This window comes from Myotis myotis, unplaced genomic scaffold (genome assembly GCF_014108235.1).
Source record: "Myotis myotis isolate mMyoMyo1 unplaced genomic scaffold, mMyoMyo1.p scaffold_m19_p_12, whole genome shotgun sequence".
NCBI lineage: Eukaryota > Metazoa > Chordata > Mammalia > Chiroptera > Vespertilionidae > Myotis > Myotis myotis.
This window is the reverse complement of record NW_023416316.1, coordinates 60618966-60640461: the sequence shown is the minus strand read 5'-3', so window position 1 is coordinate 60640461 and position 21496 is coordinate 60618966. Positions and strand designations below refer to the sequence as shown.

Genomic DNA, 21496 nt, shown 5'->3' with positions numbered 1-21496 from the left:
ATTTATTCAGTACATGAATGTGTGTTTCTCAGGAGAAGGCTGGCCTTGGCAGCCTCCTGCTGCAGAGTCTGACTTCCCATGGCTTCAGTGTTCCCTGCTCACTTACAAAACCCCATTGGTGATCAAGGTGAAAATAATCAGCCTCTCGCGGCTGGATGGCTCAGCTGGTTGAGCATCATCCTGGGCCCTGAAAGGTTGAGGGTTCGCTTCCTAGTCAGGGTACATGCCTGGATTGCAGGTTCGCTTTCTGGTCAGGGCATTTATGGAAGGCAACCAATCGATGTTTCTCTCTCTCCCTCTTCCCGCTTTCCTCTCTCTAAGCATGCCCTCGGGGAAGGATTAAAAAAGGAGCAGTCTCAATTTAAGGAAAAAAGTTGTTCTATTTTCATTGGTTTCTGGCCATCTTCTTTGAATAAAAAATTTAATTATAGACTAGTATTTAGAGGCCAAGAAAAAGATGAAAATAAGTTGCCTGTATACCCTACTTAAAAAAAATTAAAGTCAATACTTTTTTTTCATATTTTAGTAGTTTTCACCCAATGTTTTTTTTTTTTTGTTTTTGTTTTTTGTTCGGGAATCTCATTCAGAATGCAATGATTTGTAATATCTTCTTAGACTTCTCTTGGCTGTGACAGTTTCTTGGTAGTAGACTTTTAATGTTATTGTCAATGGTATCATTTTTAAAATGTCATTTTCCAATTTTTTGTTACTAATATAAAAAGAGGTGGTTAATTTTTAATATTGGTTCAGTGACCTTGATAAGTTTATTTTAAAATTCTAATTAGTATAGCTATAGATTCTTTTGTATTTTGTATGTACATAATTATATCATTTGTAGATAATAATAAAAATATCTGACTCAGTCAGCAAGAAATTTGAACATGTGTCTTACAAATAAAATATCCAAAGGGCTAATAAGTATATGAAAATGTGATGAATTATTAATAATCAGGGAATACAAATTAAAACTATAATGAGGTATCTCTATACACTACTAAAATGGCTAAAATTAAGAAACGGTCAATACCAAGTGCTGACAAAGGTATGACACAACTGTAACTCCTAAACACTAATAATAAGAATGTAAATTGATACAAACATTTGAGAAATACGTTTGATATGATTTACTAAATATGACCCAGTTCCTTCATCCTGGGCACACACCCAAAAGATGTATGTACAAATGTGCACCAAGATACATATAAGGCTTTTTTTGTAGCAGAATTAATTATAATGACAAAAAACCAGGAGGAAAAAACCCCACCTGTTCATCGGTAGTGGAAAGGATGAAACATTGTGGAATATCTAAATGAATATGAAAAATTGATGCAATTTAATGAACTATAATGGCCCTCAGCAACATAGATGGATCTCACAGATACTATTGAACGTAAGAAGCTGTTTATACAAAGTTCAAATACAGGCAGAATATTGGGTGTTAAGAGGCAGTAGTGATGTGGGAGCGGAGAATAATGATGGGGAAAGAGAGAGGGATAATGTTTGGGGGAGGACAAGAGGGAGGTTTTTGTTCTATCGGTAATGTTTGTGTCTTCACTTCCTTTGTGGTTTCATAAGTTTTTATTTTATAATAATTTGTTGAACTGTATTCTTTAGATTTGTGCATGATTTTCAATACATGCTATATAAAATTTGTTTTAAAAAGGACAAATGAGGAATTCTTCCTTTTAAGCATCAAAATACTTTCTTAACGTAGAATTTGTTGCCCCTTCCAAGATATCTTTGACAGACTTCTTTTGGCTTAATTTTATAGGTAGTTTTGCCAATGTTCATAGAATTTCTCAGTAACTCTTCATCTTGTCTAATTTATCATTTTTATAGGGCTCCTTTCCTTGTAAAAAAAAAAAAATCGTTGAAATGAGAAGAAAGCTGTAATCTTGATTCCCGGATGCACAATTGTCTTGCATAGATAATCATATTTAAAAAAGAGTAGAAGGAAACTGTCTGTGAGCTGTATAGCAAAGCGGCTCCAAATTCAACTGATGATTTCAAGTGGCTGGAAACGTCGTTCAGGTTTTACTTTCTACATGTCATTCTGCCTCTCCGAGAAACCTCATTACCCAGCAGAAACTGCCTTAGAGACTGGAAGTACTTCTCCATACCACAGAAAGCCCGCAGGGGAGAATGCGTGCAGAAACAATCTCCACAGACGACGAAGTGAAAAAATGGCTTCGGCCAATGGAAAAGATGAGAGGAAAGGGCTGGGCACAGTCCTTGCCAGGCAGGTGTGCATTAGGCTGGCCTACAGGCAGATTTCTCTGCGAGACACAAGGTTACATGGATTTCCCTGGTCATTGTGACAAAAAGCTAATAAATTAGGGGAAATGAAACGAAGTAAAAGATGGTGTGTTGCAAAGGAAGCGATTTTAACCCATTCATAGGTGGACTTCTGATGTGACTATCACCAGATCCCCGGGAAAAGGGCTCAAGGGGAGACCTCATGCAGGCCTGGAAGAGAATATTAGAAAACCCCTCAGTAATTATAAACACTGCACTCTGGCATTCAAGAGCCCGCACAATACATCTCCAGCTGATTGTTTTCACCCCCAGTCCCCTTGACTCCTAACAGTCTGTCCTCAATTTGAAGCTCCTTCTATTTGCTCTTGCAAACTTGTTCATTCCCCTGGCTCGGTTCTCGCTGGTCCCTCCATGGAGAGCTCTGCTGGCCATTCTGGTGCCGTGAACCCACATGTAGCCTGCTGAGTTACACTTGACCGGTCCACATTGAGCTGTACTCTGAATGTAAAAATATAGATCATAGTTGGAAGGCTTAGTATGAAAAAGAGAAACATAACTCTCTTAATAATTTTATATTGATTACATGTTGAGATGACAATATTTGGATATATTATGTTAAAATATACTGGTAAGCCCAGCCCGCGTGGCTCAGTGGTTGAGCGTCGACCTATGAACTAGGAGGTCATGGTTCGATCCCTGGTCAGGGCACTTGACTGGGTTGTGGGCTCAATCTCCAGTGTGAGGCGTGCAGGAAGCAGCTGATCAATGATTCATTCTCATCCTTGATGTTTCTATCTCTCCCTTTCTCTTCCTCTCTGAAATCAATAAAAATATTAAAATAAAATAAAATATACTATTAAAATAACTTCACTTGTTTCTGTTTACTTCTTTAATGTGGCTACTAGGAAATTTTAAATTGCCTGTGTGACTCACATTATATTGCTATTGGGTGGCACTGGTCTAGAATGCCCTCTACCATGGCCCCTTCCCCAGAGCCACCTCTCCGGGTGATCACCCACTGCCTTAGGCACACTGCCTGCACTGAGTGTCTCCTTATCCTCCCCAGAAGCTGTAATTCCTTCTTCCTTTGAGAGTCACCATCGCCACCTTGGCACCATCTCCCTATTTGAAGGCATTGGCCAGGGTCTACTTTGTACGCTTACTGTGGTAGACAGAAAAGAGCCCAGTTTGGATGCGATCCACTCATCTTATTAGCTTTGTGTGTCTTGAGCACATTACTAAGCCTTTCTGAGCCTCAGTCTCTTCTGTGAAATGAGAAGGTAATAACCCACCTCAAATGTTTACTATGAGAATTATCCAAAGAATGGCACATAGTAAGTGCTCATAGATTGTATATGGTAACTGATACTATACGACTACTAATACTAATACTACTAATATTACCACTATTATTTTTATTTCATTAGATTATGAACTAGCTCAGCATGGAGGATGAAAGGCCTCTAGGCGTGGGCAGGATGAGCAGGCTCTTTGTCACACCTGGAGAGGTCAGCTCTACATGAGTTTGCAAGTCACACTGGAGGGGCAGGCCCCAGGGACCAGATTCCTTGGACCACACCCTACCGAGTGCAATGGACCATCTCCAGGTCTGCTGGCCTCTGTGACTCCTTGCATTGGCCTATTGTGCTGTGAGCTGTGGCTGATTCCAGACGAATCCAAGGATTCTTTTCAAATGACTGACATAACTGGGTAGTGAAACAGCTGAGGGATGCTTTTGCTTTTTCCAAAACCCACTGCATGGAAGCCATGAGATGGCTGAGGTTCTGCTCAGAGCTGGCAGGCAAAGGCCAAAAGGCAGAGAGACGGAAACCCACATAAGAGGCAGAGTAACCAGGAAGCTCGGGGCTTATTGGTTCTTTTTTAGTGTCGATTAGTTTGTAATGTAGATTAACTTGTAATGTGGCTACTAGGAAATTTTAAATTGCCTGTATGACTTGGGTGCTTTTTATTTTCTAATGACACAAGTAACATGTTATAAAAAAAATTTAAATGTGAAGAAAACAAAAAGTTTAAAAATGTAATATTTGCCAGGCTAGTGTTGCTCAGTGCTTGAGCATTGGCCCATGAACCAGGAGGTCATGGTTTGATTCCTGGTCAGCGCATATGCCAGGGTTTCGGGCTCAATCCCCAGTAAGGGGGCAGGGGTGTAGGAGGCAGCCGACTGATGTTTCTCTCTCATCGATGTTTCTATCTCTCTCTCCCTGTCCCTGACCCACTCTCAGAAATCAGTAAAAATATATTTTTAAAAATTTAGTAACATTTATTAAACTCTTTCAAACAAAGAAGTGCACTAAATTATAAGGGCCTAATAATCCTATCTCCCAGATATTGTCTTATCATGGGGGAAGACCCATGTACAAACAGTTCTAAAGGTACACAGTGAAAAGGGAAAGATGTTTCCTCTTTGATGCATCCTCACCTGTCAGCATTCTCCCCTAGGGTAACTGCTATTAATAGAGGAGTAGAAGTACTGCTTATTGGTGTGTATCAGCATACATATGTATATCTTTCTATAATAATAAAAGCATAATATGCTAATTAGAATGGACAGATGAACGACCTTCTGGACGTCCTTCCGGACGACCTTCTGGATGAAGCCGGGGCAGCGAGGGCTGAGCCCCTTGCATGAATTTCATGCCTCAGGCCTCTAGTTAAGTTACAAAACAAATGATAATACCATGCCTATTATTATATGCATTGTTCGTTAAACTAAAGATATCTCAGGTATAGGTCCATTTCAGCTGACTTCCTATTTAACATCTATATAGTATTCTATTTTGGTCTGTATTATAATGTTACTTAACCAATTCCCTACTGATGGATATTTAATTTGTATTTTTGCCATGACAGTACTGCCATGAACATTCATATATGTTTGTGTAACATGTAATATTGTGTAACAATGTGTAATATTCATACATACATACAGACATATAAACATACTTCTGTAGGAATACCTATGGTAAATTTTGTAAGTAAAAGGGACAATTCCATTGCTTAAAATTTACAATTTTGAAATACATTGCCAGTTTCTGTGAGGTCTCTCCCTGTGAGCTGTTTGGGGCGTTCTCACAGGTTCAGGGCAGCCAGAGCATTCACATGGTGGCTGATGGCTTCAAGAGCAAGAACTCCAACTGCCACGGCAGACACAGCATCATCTTTCCTGAGACAGCCTCAAAGTTATGCACCGTCACTCTCACGCAGAATTTTGCCTGGATTTCAGGGGAGGCACACAGACCCCACCTTTTGATGGGCAGAGTCAAAGCTATGCTGAAATTATCACAGGGGATGGGAGACAGTGTTCTGGCTACAATTGAAAAAACAGTATTTCCCATGCTCCAAAAAGTTTGCATAAATGTCTACTTTATTGAGCGTGATTAGAACACCATTTCCCCACGCCCTTTGCAAATGGTATAGGTGAAAGGTGGCTACCTCGTTACTGGTTTGATTTACATTTTTAGTAACATTGAACAGATTTTTATATCTTTATTGGCCCCTTATATTTCTTTTCCTGGTATCTGGCTATTTATACACTTTTCTATTGGATAGTGTTCTATTAATTTTAGGAGCTCTTTGTAAGTGAAGAAAAGTATCCTTTCCCCATTGTGTGTTATAACTATAATTTTTTATATTGCTTTTTCTCTTTGACTTTGTGTTCTTGCCATGGTGAAATTTATAGCTTGTTTATAGTCATATTAATAAATATTTTCTATTATACCTCCTGGGTTTTCTATCTTCCTTACTCCAATATTATTATTATTTTTTTAATTTCCAAGGTGTTTTTTTTTTCTGATTTTGTTCATCTTACCTTATAATCTACTCTATATAATGTTATATGGGCCATACACTATTGAAAACATCCTATTTTCCTGACAATAACTCCCTTGGTCAATATATACTTTTTTTAAAAAAAATTCTCACCTGAGCATATTTTTCCACTGATTTCTAGGAAGAGTGGGAGGCAGGGAAGAGGGGAGGGGGAGAGAGAGAAAGAAAGGGAGGGAGGGAGGAAGGGGGAGAGAGAGAGAGAGAGAGAGAGAGAGAGAGAGAGAGAGAGAGAGAGAGAGAGAGAGAGAAACATTGATTGGTTGCCTCCTGCATGCACCCTACCGGGGGTGAGGAACTTGCAACTGAGGTATATGCCCTTGACCAGGAATCAAACCCAGGACCCTTTGGTCCACAGGCCAACACTCTAACCACTGAGCAAACCAGGCATGGCTATACGATTTTTAATGTACTATTGGATTCCAGTTGCTAATATTTTTCCACGGATAGGATACTAGTATTTCTCCAGTGCCAGAATTCTCCCAAACTTCTCATTTCTTGTGACTATATCTTATTCAACAAAACTTAGAGTTTTTCTTTTATTTCTAATTATTTCCTACATATATTACTTCATTTCCAAGTTTGTATAATTCTGATTTATGCTGTTTTATATAACTTAAATCCTAGTATTTGTAGACCCCTTTGTTAAATGCTATGTTAACATTTTGATCTATTTTGTGTGTCACTGTATTCCTGGTATATTTTCATTATCTGTAGAGGTATTGTTTTGCTCCGTATTCTTCTTTTTCTAAAAATAACTTTACATGAGACTCAATCTTTTTTTTTTTTTAAATATATTTTTATTGATTTTTTACAGAGAGGAAGGGAGAGAGACAGAGAGTCAGAAACATCAATGAGAGAGAAACATCAACCAGCTGCCTCCTGCACACTTCCCACTGGGGATGTGCCCGCAACCAAGGTACATGCCCTTGACCAGAATCGAACCTGGAACCTTTCAGTCCCCAGGCCGACGCTCTATCCACTGAGCCAAGCCAGTCTTGGCTGAGACTCAATCTTAATACCATTTTGTTTTGACTGAATAGGAGCTTCTTTTTCCTGATGAGCTCACAGTGGTCCCGGGACTTTTCTAACACCCCAGAGCTCCCTCTTCTGTTGCTTTTGCGAAGTGTTCAAACACGGGGACACTTGCTTTCTGAGTGGCCCACCCCTACACTAGTCTGATCTTCTCTTTCCTCGTCCCTATTGCTTCTGTCCTGCTCAAGTTGGATTTCACTTCTGGCAGTTTCTCCTCAGCGAAAGGTTCTTTCCTCTGTACCTTCTTTGCTTGAAAATTACTCAAGTCCTAGACTGTTTCAGTGCTTTTCGGAACTTCTGAGATCCTCACATTCACCTGCTATTGTACTGGGCCAACCCCCTTCCAGTTTCAGCTGCTATATTCTGATTGGCCTGGATGGCTTTCCAGTAAACGTTCTTGGCTATTTTGGGGTTCTCAGGTCCATTGCTTTCCTCTGCTTTCTCCCACATGGACGGTGCTACCAGGTACGTCTTATGGCAGTTGGTGGTTTGTCTTTACCTGCTTGCCTTTGTGGCTTATGCCACCCCGTTGTATGTTAAAGGGGGCTTTGGTTTCTATCTGTTTGCAGTGCCTGGTTTTCTGTGGGGACTGAGGGAAATTAAAAACTGCCACCATGGCCATCTTCTTAGAATCTCGTCCCGATATATTAGGATTGTGCGCTACATTTTTCACCTCTTTTCTGTGTGTGACCTAAACAAAGAGGGGTTTGTTTTTCTCACGAAAGGAGAAATCCAAACTGCTGTTCAAAGGTACACTTTCAACTCTTAATACTCGTCGCCCATTTGAATGAATGACACTGGTATCTTTCCCACTCCCCCAGTTTAGAAGGAAGATAAATTTCTTCTTTTGTATCCCAATCAGGAGACATTGTATCAGCACTATTCAAGCACAGGTAGGTTTTAAGAAATACCTCATACATCACCAATGGATGGTTATTTCTGGGGAGAGCTGATCCCATACAACCAATGAAGAGGAAGGAATAGGAATGGAGGGCTATTCAGGAGATAATGTTGAGCATATTGTGAAGATGAGAAGAGAGGGCATCTATTGATGATGGGAAGCCTGGAGCTCAGGGTTGCTCCAGGTTTATAAATCCACACTGACCCACATACTCCAGCCTCCACTGCACTTTGGTACAAATAGAAGTAATGACCCTCTATATTTAACCATATTGAAATTATCACAACCAATAAAACCGATGCAGCTATCTGTAATATGATGGCGAATTTCTTCAAGCATTTGAATCTGGGTGGTCAGGAAATGAGAGAATTCACATAAATGAATTCATCTTTCTCTACCATGAGCTCCCTGGTCTAAAATACTGATAAATCCCCTAAACTGTTCTGTTAGTACTTATTCTCTTTTCTCTCTATTACTTATTGGTTCCTGTAGAGAGAATATTTCCCCATCTCCCAAACCAAATCAAATCCACTCACCTAAAGCCCTTCTATGGCTTCCACTGGTCTTAGGATACAGAAAAACTTAACATGGCCTCACAATCCCTTTGCTAACTGGCTCCCACCTGCCCTCTGGACTCATCTTACCAGTCTCTGACTTGAAGGTTAATCACAGTGGCCTTCAGTCCTGTCCTTTGCCCTTATCATGCATTCTCTGACCACAGGGCCTTTGCACAGGCAGTCCATCTACCTTCCTTCTAATTTTAGCTCCAGTGTCACTACCTCAGGTCACTCTTCTCTGACCTCTCCTACTACATCATGTTCCCATATTATAGAAACCTACACAACCACAGACCTCTTCTCTACAACACTTGTCACCGTTGCGTATTACATTTGTGCATTTCTTTAATACTCTTTTCTCTCATTAATTGCATGATCTGTGAGAGCAAGGATTACAGTCTGCAGCAGCTCATGCTATAGTTTCTTGCACGCAGTGGGGTTTGAATTCATGTTGAAAAATAATGCAAGCTTTTCTGAAAACTGAAAATTAGTACCTTATATCGTAATTATTATTATAATTTTATGTTTGTATTAAAATATTTAAAAATATATCATGTCTCCCTGATTATATAAGCATGATATAAAATTGTAATTAGATTTAAAAATTATACCTCTTATGAAAATTAGTTACTACAGTCTAACAAAAAAAATGGTCTCAGGAATATTGAGATAGGACCATTTACAGATGGCCAACAAGCATATGAAATAATGCTCAACATTACTAACCATCAGAGAAATGCAAATCAAAAGGGCAATGAGATATCACCTCACACCTGTCAGAATCACTATGAACAATAAATGAACACCATTTGCAACGGCATGGATGGAACTGGAAAGCATTATGCTAAGTGAAATAAGCCAGTCAATGAAGGAAAAATACCACATGATCTCACTCATTCATGGATAATAAAGACCATTATAAACTTTTGAACAATAATAGATACAGAGGCAGAGCTGCCTCAAACAGATTGTCAAACTGCAGCGGGAAGGCCGGGGAGGGTTGGGGGGCAGGAGGGAGGGGGGTAAGAGATCAACCGAAGGACTTGTATGCATGCATATAAGCATAACCAATGGACATAAGACACTGGGGGGTAAGGGAGGCCAGGGGATTGTCAAGGGTGGGGGAAAAAAAAAGGACATATATGTAATACCCTTTGTAATACTTTAAGCAATAAAAAAAAATAAAAAATAAATAAATGAACAAACTATAAGAGTTGGTGAGGTTTTGGAGAAGGGGAACCCTTCCTTGTATACTGTTGGTAAGATTGTAAAGATGAGAAGATAGGACATCTATTGACGATGGGAAGCCTGGAGCTCAGGGTTGCTCCAGGTTTATAAATCCACTATGGATAAATCCACAGTGGTACAGCCACTATGGAAAACAGTATGGAGGCTCCTTGAAAATTTAAAAAATAGAACTACCATATGACCCAGCAATTCCACTTCTGGGTATTAATTTAAAAAAATCTAAAACACCAATTCAAAAAGATCACTCCCGTATTTTATTGCTGCAGCATTTACAAGAGCCCAAACTTGGAAATAATCCAAGTGACCATACATATATGAGTGAATAGGGAGTATTACTCAGCCAGGAAAACAAATGAAATCTAGCCATTTGTGACAACATGGGTGGATTCAGATAGAAGGCGTTATATTAAGTGAAGTAAGTCAGACAGAGAAAGACAAACACCATATAATTTCACTTATATGTAGAATCTAAAAAACAAAATCAATAAACAAATGTCTAATCACTATATTATACACCTGAAACTACCATAATATTGTATGTCAACTGTAATTGAAACAATCTCAAGGAAAAATGTAAATGACAAAAGAAAACAGAAAGGAGAACTGAAATTGGGAATTTCCTGTGAACTAGAAAGATGGCCTTATAAATAGGCCCAACTCCTGGAGAGAAGGCATTGGCACTGCAAGCCCCGCAGCCTCTGCCTCGGACATCACTGCTCCTCTCGCCATCATGACCAACAGGTGCACCCTCCAGCTCACCGTCCTGCTGTGTCTCACCGGGGCCGCGCTCTCCGTGAACTACGGCAAGCTCCGCTTCCAGCAGAGAAGCAGCAATTCAGCCTGTCAGGATCTCCTGTGGCAGTTGATTACAAGCCCTCAGCATTGCCTGGACGACAGGATGGACTTCCAGATCCCCAAACAGGTTGAACAACCACAGCAGTTCCAGAAGGAGGAAGCCATGGTGGTCATCTACGAGATGCTCCAGCAGATCCACGGCATTTTCAGAAGAAATGTCTCCAACGCTGGCTGGAATGAGACCATTGTTGAGAACCTTCTGGAGGAGCTCGATGAGCAGATGGACCGCCTGGAGACAGCCCTGGAAGAAATCAAGCAGGAGGGAAAGTTCCCCTGGGAAAGCAGGACGGTGCTGCGCCTGAAGACCTATTACTTAGGCATCTTCCAGTACCTGAAGGCCAAGTTCTACAGCAGATGTGCCTGGACAGCAGTCCAAGTGGAAATCCTCAGGAACTTTTTCTTCCTTAATGGACTTATAGGTGAGCTCCAGGACTGACGGTCTCCCTGCCTGCACCTCTGGGAAGGAACTACACTGACCGTGACTGCAGGCATCTTCAACCAGTGACTCTGGAACTCTTCACAGCTAATGCACTGCCTTTGAAGGGACAGCTGAAGACTTGTAAATGTTAAATTATATATTAAGTTATTGTTTTAATTTATTTATTCTTTTACCTTGGAAAATAAATTTTTTTTTGAAACAAAGTCAACATGGCAGTTTGTATTCCAACTTGATTTCTAGAACCACCCACGTTAAAAACGACAGGGCACCTATTAGCTGTTCTTTCTGAAATCTGCCTGCAGATAGTGCTGGCCCCCATCTTCAAGGAATTTAAAACTCAAGGAAGCCACAGGTAAGAGACAATAAGGGGGACTGTATCTTAGTTGGGAACAAACGTGGCTTGAGCCTCTGTAGAACGTAAACGGGAGAGGCAGGCAGGTGGAACCAAACCGGGGTCCCTACTGCTGCTCTGCAACCCGGCCCTGGCCCTCTAGTGTTAGAATTTGACTGGCTCTCGGGTTCACCATAGGAATATCTCAGTCAGTGTTCACCCCAGACTCATCCCTGTTATCCGGGGATGCCCTGCTCACCACCCCAGCCCTGTAGGGTTTAAACATATCTATGTGCCTCCCACCAAGCCCACAGGCGAGTAGTCCCAGGCACTTCTGTCACACTATTAAGGAGAAGTTCCTTACTCTTCACGGACGGTCTGTGGGTTTCTTAAGGGAGTTGTGGTCTCTGTCTGTTCCCAGGGCACAGAACCACAGAGAGGAAAAACTCTGCTTTATATTCCGGCCATCTGGCTAGGTCCCCTGGCCCCTTTTTATAAAAGAGAAGCAAGTCTGTTCCTGGTCTCCCCTGCCTTGTTTATACAGAATTTCAGGAAAATTCTACCTGATTTTCCTGCTGCTCTGCATCTCTGGATGCACATACTCCCTGGAGCCAGTCCCAGGAAGGCCCCCCCCACCCCCTGCCACACCCCCGGCCCCGTGTTTCAGGCCAAGTGAAACAACAGGGTGCCTGGGGGAAAGGGAACTCAGCTGGGGTGGAGAGGGCTCAGACTTTTCCCAGGGCGCACAGTGGGAACACCAAGTTGTCCTGGGAGCTCTTTGGCACAGGGCCAGCGTGGCTGGGTTTCTGGTTTGTGCTGAACCCGTTGGGTCCTTGCACTGTTTGTTCCTGGTACGAGCAGTTGCCATCCAGGTGGTGTGCTGAGCTCTCTGCATACCATTGGGTTGAGTCCTCTTCACAGGCACCCCTCAGGCAGCACAATTACATTATGGCTACTTACAGCTCGGGAAACTGAGTCTCAGAGAGGTTTAGTGACTGCCCAAGGTCGCATAGCTAGTGAGTGCAGGTCTAAAAACGTTCAAAGGGAAGAATCACATGGGACTGTGTTTGTATCGAGGCACGTTCTCCTAGAGCAGACCGAAGTCCGAGTTCCCTTTACGAGAGTCTGTGAGACTGTCAGTCGCAGTTTCGGAGACGCTAAGTATTGTGCAGACAGTGAACTCGGGGCTCCCCCTTCTGACTTCAGGTGGTAACACACTGGCTGTGGAACCCCAAAGCGCCATCCTGGTGGGCCTGCTGCCATAATCCCCAGCCAGCCAAGGTCCCTTAAACCTTCCCTTCCCCTCCAACCCCTCATACTTTATGACCTCCCACTGTGCTCCCTTTTGCTTGGGAGTCAAAGCCAGGACTAGCACATGGAAATGCAAGGGAACAGGCGGAGGCTAGAACAAGAAGTGCTAAGGAAGTGTCTGTGCAATGGGCTTCTACTGCCCACCGCCTCCTCTGGGCCAAGCAGCTGAACTGGCCCAGAAACCGAGAGGCTGGGGCAGCCCTGGAAAGGCCTGCTCTGCATGTGTGCGGGGCCCAGATGGACACAGGAGAGACTCTAGGTAATTGTGCCACAGCTGAGCATGTCGACCCATCCGGAATACCAGGAGTATGTTCTTCACCCGTAGGGGATAAGTGTATGTGTATGTGTATTTGCACATGCTAAACGGAGAGCTGCTTATGAAGGTGTAATTGATTAAATTATTCTGGAACCAGCATGTCTTGCAAGGAGGGCACTCATTGCTTAGAAAAATATCGAATGTTGTAGGTGTAGCGTAGCCACACAAAAGACAGTACAACACCAATGGCTTGTTTTTGTGTGTGTGTGTTTCTGAGGAGGAAAAAGAGAGCAAGTAACTCAGCAGGTGGTCTGGAGTGGAATGCTCCGTGGGAACGGACAGCAGCCATCCTGGTGGAGTTTTCTATGTGATACACCTGCGATCTACCCAGCAGAGAAGGCAGGGCCCCTCGCTGGGAGGCAGACAGACAGAGAGAGCCAGCAGTAGGCAGTGGAATTGGAAGGTGGATGGCACCCAGAGTCAGACCTTGGCAATTGCAGGCATTGTCTCTAAATCTGTTGTACCAATGCTTATTGGGCCTAAAAATCTAACTATTTTATAAATGTATTCTTTTGTTTTCAATGTAAACTGTTACTTTCAAGCATCAGTTTAATTGTCTAAAGTCTCCTAGAACAGTTAGTTTAAAAATATCAAACTCTGTGATTGGACTAGAATTGCCAACACAGAAGCATACTCTCTCCTACTTTAGTGGGACCAAGTTAATCACTTAATTGGTTAATTGACTTGATGGGGAGCACCCCAGAGACTTGTTCATATCAAATACGTACCACCAAATCAACAAATTCTGCTTCAGTTGGCATTCTGTTTCAAAATTCCTGCTTTGCTTTATTATTTTTTTTAAAAAAATATTTTATTGATTTTTTACAGAGAGGAAGGGAGAGGGATAGAGAGTTAGAAACATCGATGAGAGAGAAACATCGATCAGCTGCCTCCTGCACACCCCCTACCAGGGATGAGCCCGCAACCCAGGTACATGCCCTTGACCGGAATCGAACCCAGGACCCTTTAGTCCGCAGGCCGACGCTCTATCCACTGAGCCAAACCGGTTAGGACCCTGCTTTGCTTTATAATTCCCTGAGTAGGGTAGGTGTAGGAAACCCAAAATGCATTATTTGAACTATATCCCCAACAATTAACTTAGGAACAAGAAAAAATGGAGCTCACTTCAGAAGACCCTCTTTAGAAAATGAAAAGACATGTCATAGACTGGGAGAATATATTTGGAAGGCACATATCTCACAAAGGACTTATGTCAATACATAAAGAACTCTCAAAACTCAATAATGACAAAACAACCCAATGAAAGGTGGACAAAAGATCTGAACACACACCTCACCAATGAAGATACACAGATGGCTAATAGGACAGGAGAATATGATCACCATTATTAGTCATTAAGGAAATTCAAGTTAAAACCACAGTGAGATATCACTACAGGCATATTAGGATGGCTAAAGTTAAAAAGACTGATCATATCAGGCATTGGCAAGGATGTGAAGCAACTGAAACTTTGATACAGTTGGAAATAAAACATATTACAACCACTTTGGAAAACTCTTGCAATTTCTTAAAAAGGTAAACTACGCCTTCTATGTGACCTGGCCACTTGGTTATTTACCCAAAAGAGAGAGAAAAAGTAAAGCAGATTCTCATGCACAGACTTGTATATGAATCTTTGTAGGAACTTTATTTGTTATATCCCCAAGTTGGAAACAACTCAAATGTCCATCACAGAATAATTAAAGCAATTGTCATACATTTATGTAATGAAATATTATTCAGTAATAAAAAGAAATGAATCCCCGATACACACAATGACGTGGATGAGTCTTGAAATAATTATGCTGAATATAAGCAAACAGATAAAAAAAAGTGTACATTCTGTATTGTCCCATTTATATAAAATTCTAGAAAGAAAAACTAGACTATAATGACAGAAAGCAGATCAGTGGTTACCTGGGGTTAGGGACAGTGGTAGTGAGGAATGAGTTGGAGAGAGAAATTATAAAGGGACGCAAGGCCACTTTTGACAGAATATGAATATGTTCACTATCTTGATTGTGCTGATGGTTTCAGATGTGTACACATACGTCAAAACTTATCAAAGTGTTAACTTTAAGTATGTGCAGTTTACTATATGCCCATTATACTTCATTAAAACTCTATATCCAGCTATCTATCTCTTTCTCTCTATCTATCTCTCTATCTACCTATACATAAAATGAAATCAAAGTATCTTATGTTCAGAATCAACATATTTTTTGATGTCCTAAGATCTATAATAATAAAAGCATAATATGCTAATTAGGCCAGACAGCGAAATAATCTTCCGGATGTCCTTCCGAATGACCTTCCGGACCAAGCCGGGGCTGAGAGGGATGAGCCCCTTGCACGAATTTTGTGCACCAGGCCTCTAGTTTCTTTATAAAATTCCAAGATAAAATTAAATCGATAGACCCTTAGGAAGAAAAATATTATCTTATGGTTGAAGTTAATCATTGTCAGCAGTTGGATTGTTAGAGGTTATGGTCACATTTACAATAGTTTTTCATATTGTAAGAAGTTGCCCAAGAAATTGATCAACATTGTCATGTGCTAAAACTATGAAAAAAGCCCAGAGCACTTTATACATTGCACACCGGCACCAGCTGCATTTCAAATGGTAGAATACAAAGCCCAGTGCACAAGGAAACTATTTTTTATATTGTAGTAAAATATATGTAACAGCAAATTCAACATTTTAACCATTTTTAAGTGTACAGTTGTGTGGAATTAAGTACATTGCACATTTGTACAACCATCACCACCATCCATCTCCAGAATATCTTTATCTTCCCCAACTGAGGTTTTGCACACATTTCCCCCTCCCTCCAACCCCTGGAAACCACCACTCTACTTTCTGTCTCTATGTATTTAACCATTCTATGTACCTCACATAAGTGAAATCATGTAGCATTTGTCCCTTTGTGACTGGCTTATTTCACTTACCATAATTTCATCAAGTGTCATCCATGTTGTAGCATGTGTAAAAATGTCCTCCTTTTTTCTTAGGCTGCATAATATTCCATTGTACATGTATATTACATTTTATCCATTGATGGACATTTGAGTTGCTTCCATATTTTGGCTATTGTAAATAATGCTGCTATGGCTATAGGTGTAAGAATCCCTGTTTGAGTTCCAGATCTCACTTTTTTTAGGTCTACATCCAGAAGTGAAATGTCAGGATCCTATGATAATTCTACATTAAAATTTCGAGGAATCATCAAAGCAACTATTTTAAGCCATATCTTCATAGTACAAATATTTGCGATCGTAGCATAATGCAAACCCCACAGCTACATTTCTTAAGGACATACGTTCTGCAAGGGACTCTGCTAAGTGTGTTATAATTATACTAGAGGCCCAATGCACGAAATTCCGCACCTGCGGCGCCCGGCTTCATCTGGAAGGTCATCTGGACGGTTGTTCTGCTGTTCAGCCATATGGTCTAATTAGCATATTATGCTTTTATTATTATAGATACCGTATTATTTAATCTTCCTGAGAACCCTGGGATTAAAGTATTACTATCTCCTTTCTACACATAGTAAAAATGAGCCTCAGTAAAGTCAAGTATATTTCCATTGCCAAGCCTACAGTTGGTAAAGAACAGAGAGCACACTCTCAGCTACCTGTAGGCATCGGCCAGCTCCCAAGTGTTCCTTTCATCCACCTGCCGGCACGAATACAGTGACTGAGAGAGGGAGCGAGAGGCTCTTCCTGAGCTCCTTCGGCAGGAGGGACTCTCCTCACCCGAGCACTTCGTTTCCCTTCCACCCCCATTCGGAACAGGACTGCCCCCCCCGCCCCCCCCCCCCCCCCCCCGTTTCTCCACCGAGATTAGGAAATTCCCATCTGCTCTCTTGCCAGACTCCACAGAGAATATTTTCTCTCGAGGGTTTTAGAGGCAACTGCCCGGACCATGACTCACCGTTCTCCCTGGCCAGGCTGCACTTCCTCCTCCCGACCACTGTGCTCTTATCCCCAAGGAGGTCTGCGTGCAGTTTCCTTTTCAAGTTGGCCCCAGCTGCTTTTGTTCTCTCCTAGGAATGTTCTCTCCTAGGAACCAAATGGCCTGCATTTTTAAATAATTAACACAAACAGTGTTTTATCTTTCCCAATCGCTTTTAAATTTCTTGGCTTCATTTCTTTTTTCTTTCTTTCTTTTTTTTTTTTTTTGTAAAAACCCAGAGGTAAAACAAATAGCTTTCAGAACCAAAAGTGACTTACTAATCCCAAATGCACGAGTTAGAAATCTGTGAACTTAAAGGTTCAAATATTAAAAAAATAAAGTTTACTATTTTTCTTAAAAAAATAAAGGACATGGAGTTATACAAACCTGAGAGCTAATGTGGGTTCTGCCATTTTTTAAGTGTCTGATCTTAGGCAAGTTATATAAATTGAAGATAATCATACCTCAAATTCTTGAAGAATGAATGGACTGTATGCTGTGGTCCAGGACAGGACCTTGCCTATGGTGATACCCAATACTTAATTTAGTTTAAAGTGAATAAACACTTTACGCTTTTATTATTATAGATATCACATTATTTAATCTTCCTGAGAACGCTAGGATTAAAGTATTACTATCTCCTTTCTACACATAATAAAAATGAGGCTCAGTAAAGTTAGGTGTGCTTCTAGGGCACCCTTTCCAAAATCTCATACAAAAAGCAAATGTTACAAAGAAGGACCTGGCAATTCTGAAGAAATACAAAATGCTAATTTGAAAAGACATGCGCACCCATCTATTCACTGCAGAACTATTTACAACTAGAGGCCTGGTACATAAAATTTGTGCACAGGTAGGGTCCCTTGGCCTGGCAGGTGACCAGGGCCGATCTGTGGGGTGACTGGTAGGGCGATCAGGACCCCCCCACCCCCCCGCACCTGCCTTGGCCTGGCGCCGCCTGCTCACCTGCTCCACCATCCCGCTGTGGTTTCACTCTCGTCAGGGCCCATCAGGGCTGGCAGCGCCTCCACTGCTGCCCGCTGCCAGCGCTGCGTCACCAACACCCGCCATGTTCCATGCTGCCCCTCGTGGTCAGCACACGTCTAACTCCTGGTCGGTTGAACTCCTGCCCATGGGGGAAAATTTTCATATTAGCCTTTTATTATATAGGGTAGTCTGTTGTTCTCCTGTTATGCATCTGAACTGTGCTCTGCTGTTTCCATATTACACTGGGCCTCTGCTGCTGCTGTGGGAGTGGATGCCTGACCCAGGCTGGGCTGCTGAGAGCGCTGGCATCTCAGGGCCACAGTGACTGCTCAGAGGAGATAAGTGACTCACGCAGAGGCCATGAGCATAACAAGCAGAACTTGGCTGGAATGCTGGGGGGAGAGGGAGGGGTTCTGTCTGTGGTGCAGGTGTCTTGGTCCAGGGTGAGACTGGAGCCAGGGCAGCCACAGCCGGCTGCACAGCTTATGTTCTGAACCTGGTAAGCTGAGCCTGACAGGCTCCACATTGGAAGAAATGTTTCAAAATAAAGCCAACTCAAAGGACAGCAGAAAGGAAAGATAGACAAACACACATTCTTGCCCTGGCCAATGTGGCTTATTTGGTAGGAGCGCTGTTCCATAAACCGAAAGGTTGCAGGTTTAAGGTCAGGGCACGTACTTATGTTGTAGATTTGATCCCTGGGGCATGTGCCAGAGGCAACGAATCAATGGTTGTCTCTCTCTCTCTCTCCCTTTCTCTCTCTCCCTTTCTCTTTTTCTTTCTTTCTTTTTATTTTGTAAATATATTTTATTGATTTTTTACAGAGAGGAAGGGAGAGCAATAGAGAGTCAGAAACATCGATGAGAGAGAAACATCTATCAGCTGCTTCCTGCACACCCCCTACTGGGGATGTGCCTGAAACCAACGTACATGCCCTTGACCGGAATTGAACCTGCGACCCTTCAGTCAGCAGGCCAACGCTCTATCCACTGAGCCAAACTGGTTAGGGCACCCTTTCTCTTTTTCTAAAATCAATAAGCAGAGGAAAACCAAGATGGCGGCATAGGTAAATACCGGAAATTGCTGTCTCCACCAACAAATTAAAAAATACAACTAAAAGACAAAACGGACATCATCCAGAACTACAGGAAGGCTGGCTGCATGGAAACTCTACAACTAGAAGGAAAGAGAAAAGCACACTGAGACTCAGAGGAAGTGTGGAAGTGCAGAGCTACGGAGGCGCAAGTGGCAAGGGCTGGCAACTGAGGACGAGGCTGTCTTTTTGAATCAGGAGAGAGTCACAAGCCCCCGACTGCTCTGAATTCCAGTTCCGGGTAAGTCTCTGGGGACCTAGACTCATATGGGGAGAAACTGGACTGTCTGGCAGCAGGCAGAACTTGGAACTCAAGGGCCGCTTTCTCTCAAAGGTGCTTGCAGCGATTACCGGGACACTGAGATGCGGGGCCCCTTAGGGCAGGGCTGAGGATCAGCCATAGCTGCTTGCTCCGCCCTGTTGATTCTCTGAGACCCCACCCCACCCAAGCTGTGGCAGAGGCTTTTGCATATGAATGCCCTGGCCCTTTGCAATCTGAAAATTACCTAACAAACTGCAGCTGGGCCAGACAGACCCAGAACTTCCAAGAGAAGGCCCAAGGCTCCACAGCAGCTTGCATTGCTTCACAGCTGGGCCTCATTTGGGCACCTCAAAACCCCAAACAAGGAAGGGGAATCTTCAGATCTCCTCGTAGCTCCTGCTGGGTAGCCTCAGGCAGAGGCTAAATTAGCACCTCCTTAGATCCAAGAGCCATTGTACCCAGTGGTCAGAGTGGGACCATCCAATTACAACTCCTCAGATCCATAAGGGACACACTCAGGGGTCAGACTCAGTGAGCACCAAAGCCCCACTGAAGCAAGTCTTGTCTCATAAGGGTGTCTTCAGCACAGAAGTTCTCCCACCATAGACACTGCTGATTCTCACAGCCAATTGACCTGGAGGTCAATTCCTCCCAGTGATACCTACAACAATCAAGGCTTAACTACAACAAGACTGTGCACAAAGCCCACAAAGGGATGCACCAAGAGTGTCCACCTCAGGTAATTGGGGAGGCTGAGCCACTGGGCCCTATAGGACACCTAGCACACAAAGCCACTCTACCAACACAGGGAAGCATAAAAAAAGCGGAGACAAAGAAACAGGTCACAAATGACAGAAATGGAGGAACGCAAATGACTGGATATAGAGTTCAAAACCACACTTTTAAGGTTTTTCAAGAACTTTCTAGAAACCACCGATAAATTTAGTAAGACCCTCAAAAAGACTGGTGAGACTGCCGATAAATGTAGTGAGACCCTCAAGAAATCTAGTGAGACCCTCGAGGTTATGAAAAAGGACCAACTAGAAATTAAGCATACACTGACTGAAATAAAGAATATTATTCAAAGTTCCAACAGCAGACTAGAGGATTGCAAGAATCAAGTCAAAGATTTGAAATACGAAGAAACAAAAAACACCCAACCGGAAAAGCAAAATGAAAAAAGAATCCAAAAATACGAAGATAGTGTAAGGAGCCTCTGGGACAGCTTCAAGTGTACCAACATCAGAATTATAGGGGTGCCAGAAGAAGAGAGCGAGCAAGATATTGAAAACCTATTTGAAGAAATAATGACAGAAAACTTCCCCTACTTGGTGAAAGAAATAGACTTACAAGTCCAGGAAGCACGGAGAACCCCAAACAAAGGAATCCAAAGAGGACCATATCATAATTAAAATGCCAAGAGCAAAAGACAAAGAGAGAATCTTAAAAGCAGCAAGAGAAAAAAAGTCAGTTACCTACAAGGGAGTACCCATATGACTGTCAGCTGATTTCTCAATAGAAACTATGCAGGCCAGAAGGGAGTGGAAAGAAATATTCAAAGTGATGAATACCAAGAACCTACAACCAAGATTACTTTACCCAGCAAAGCTATCATTCAGAATTGAAGGCCAGATAAAGAGCTTCACAGATAAGAAAAAGCTAAAGGAGTTCATCACCACCAAACCAGTACTATATGAAATGCTGAAAGGTATCCTTTAAGAAGAGGAAGAAGAAGAAAAAGGTAAAGATACAAATTATGAACAACAAATACACATCTATCAACAAGTGAATCTAAGAATCAAGTGAATAAATAATATGAACAGAATAAACTGGTTATTATAATAGAATCAGGGGCATAGAAAGAGAGTGGACTGACTATTCTTGGGGGGGAAAGGGGTGTGGGGGATGCGCGAAGAGACTGGACAAAAATCGTGCACCTATGGATGAGGACAGTGGGGAGGGGGGGTGAGGGCAGAGGGTGGGGGGGGGGAACCGGGTAGAGGGGAGCTATGGGGGGAAAAAAGAGGAACAACTGTAATAATCTGAACAATAAAGATTTAATTTTAAAAAATCAATAAGCATATCCTCAGGTGAGGATTTAAAA

The 21496-nt window shown here is 42.2% G+C and overlaps 1 protein-coding gene and 1 long non-coding RNA gene across 3 annotated transcripts; one reads left to right on the top strand and one right to left on the bottom strand.

Moving 5' to 3' along the window:
* Nucleotides 1-845: 845 nt before the first annotated feature.
* LOC118666806 lies at nt 846-18065 on the bottom strand. 2 transcript variants are annotated; one of them, XR_004971087.1, is made up of 3 exons: nt 18017-18065; nt 17030-17157; nt 846-2754 (listed from the first exon to the last, which is right to left on the bottom strand). It is a non-coding gene; the product is annotated as an uncharacterized LOC118666806 (long non-coding RNA). The 2 variants fall into 2 exon arrangements; XR_004971088.1 differs by lacking the exon at nt 846-2754 and adding an exon at nt 11162-11254.
* IFNB1 (interferon beta 1) lies at nt 10444-11134 on the top strand. The gene has a single exon (XM_036329120.1). It carries the CDS (start codon nt 10574-10576, stop codon nt 11132-11134), a length of 561 nt encoding a protein of 186 aa, XP_036185013.1. The 5' UTR covers nt 10444-10573.
* Nucleotides 18066-21496: the final 3431 nt, after the last annotated feature.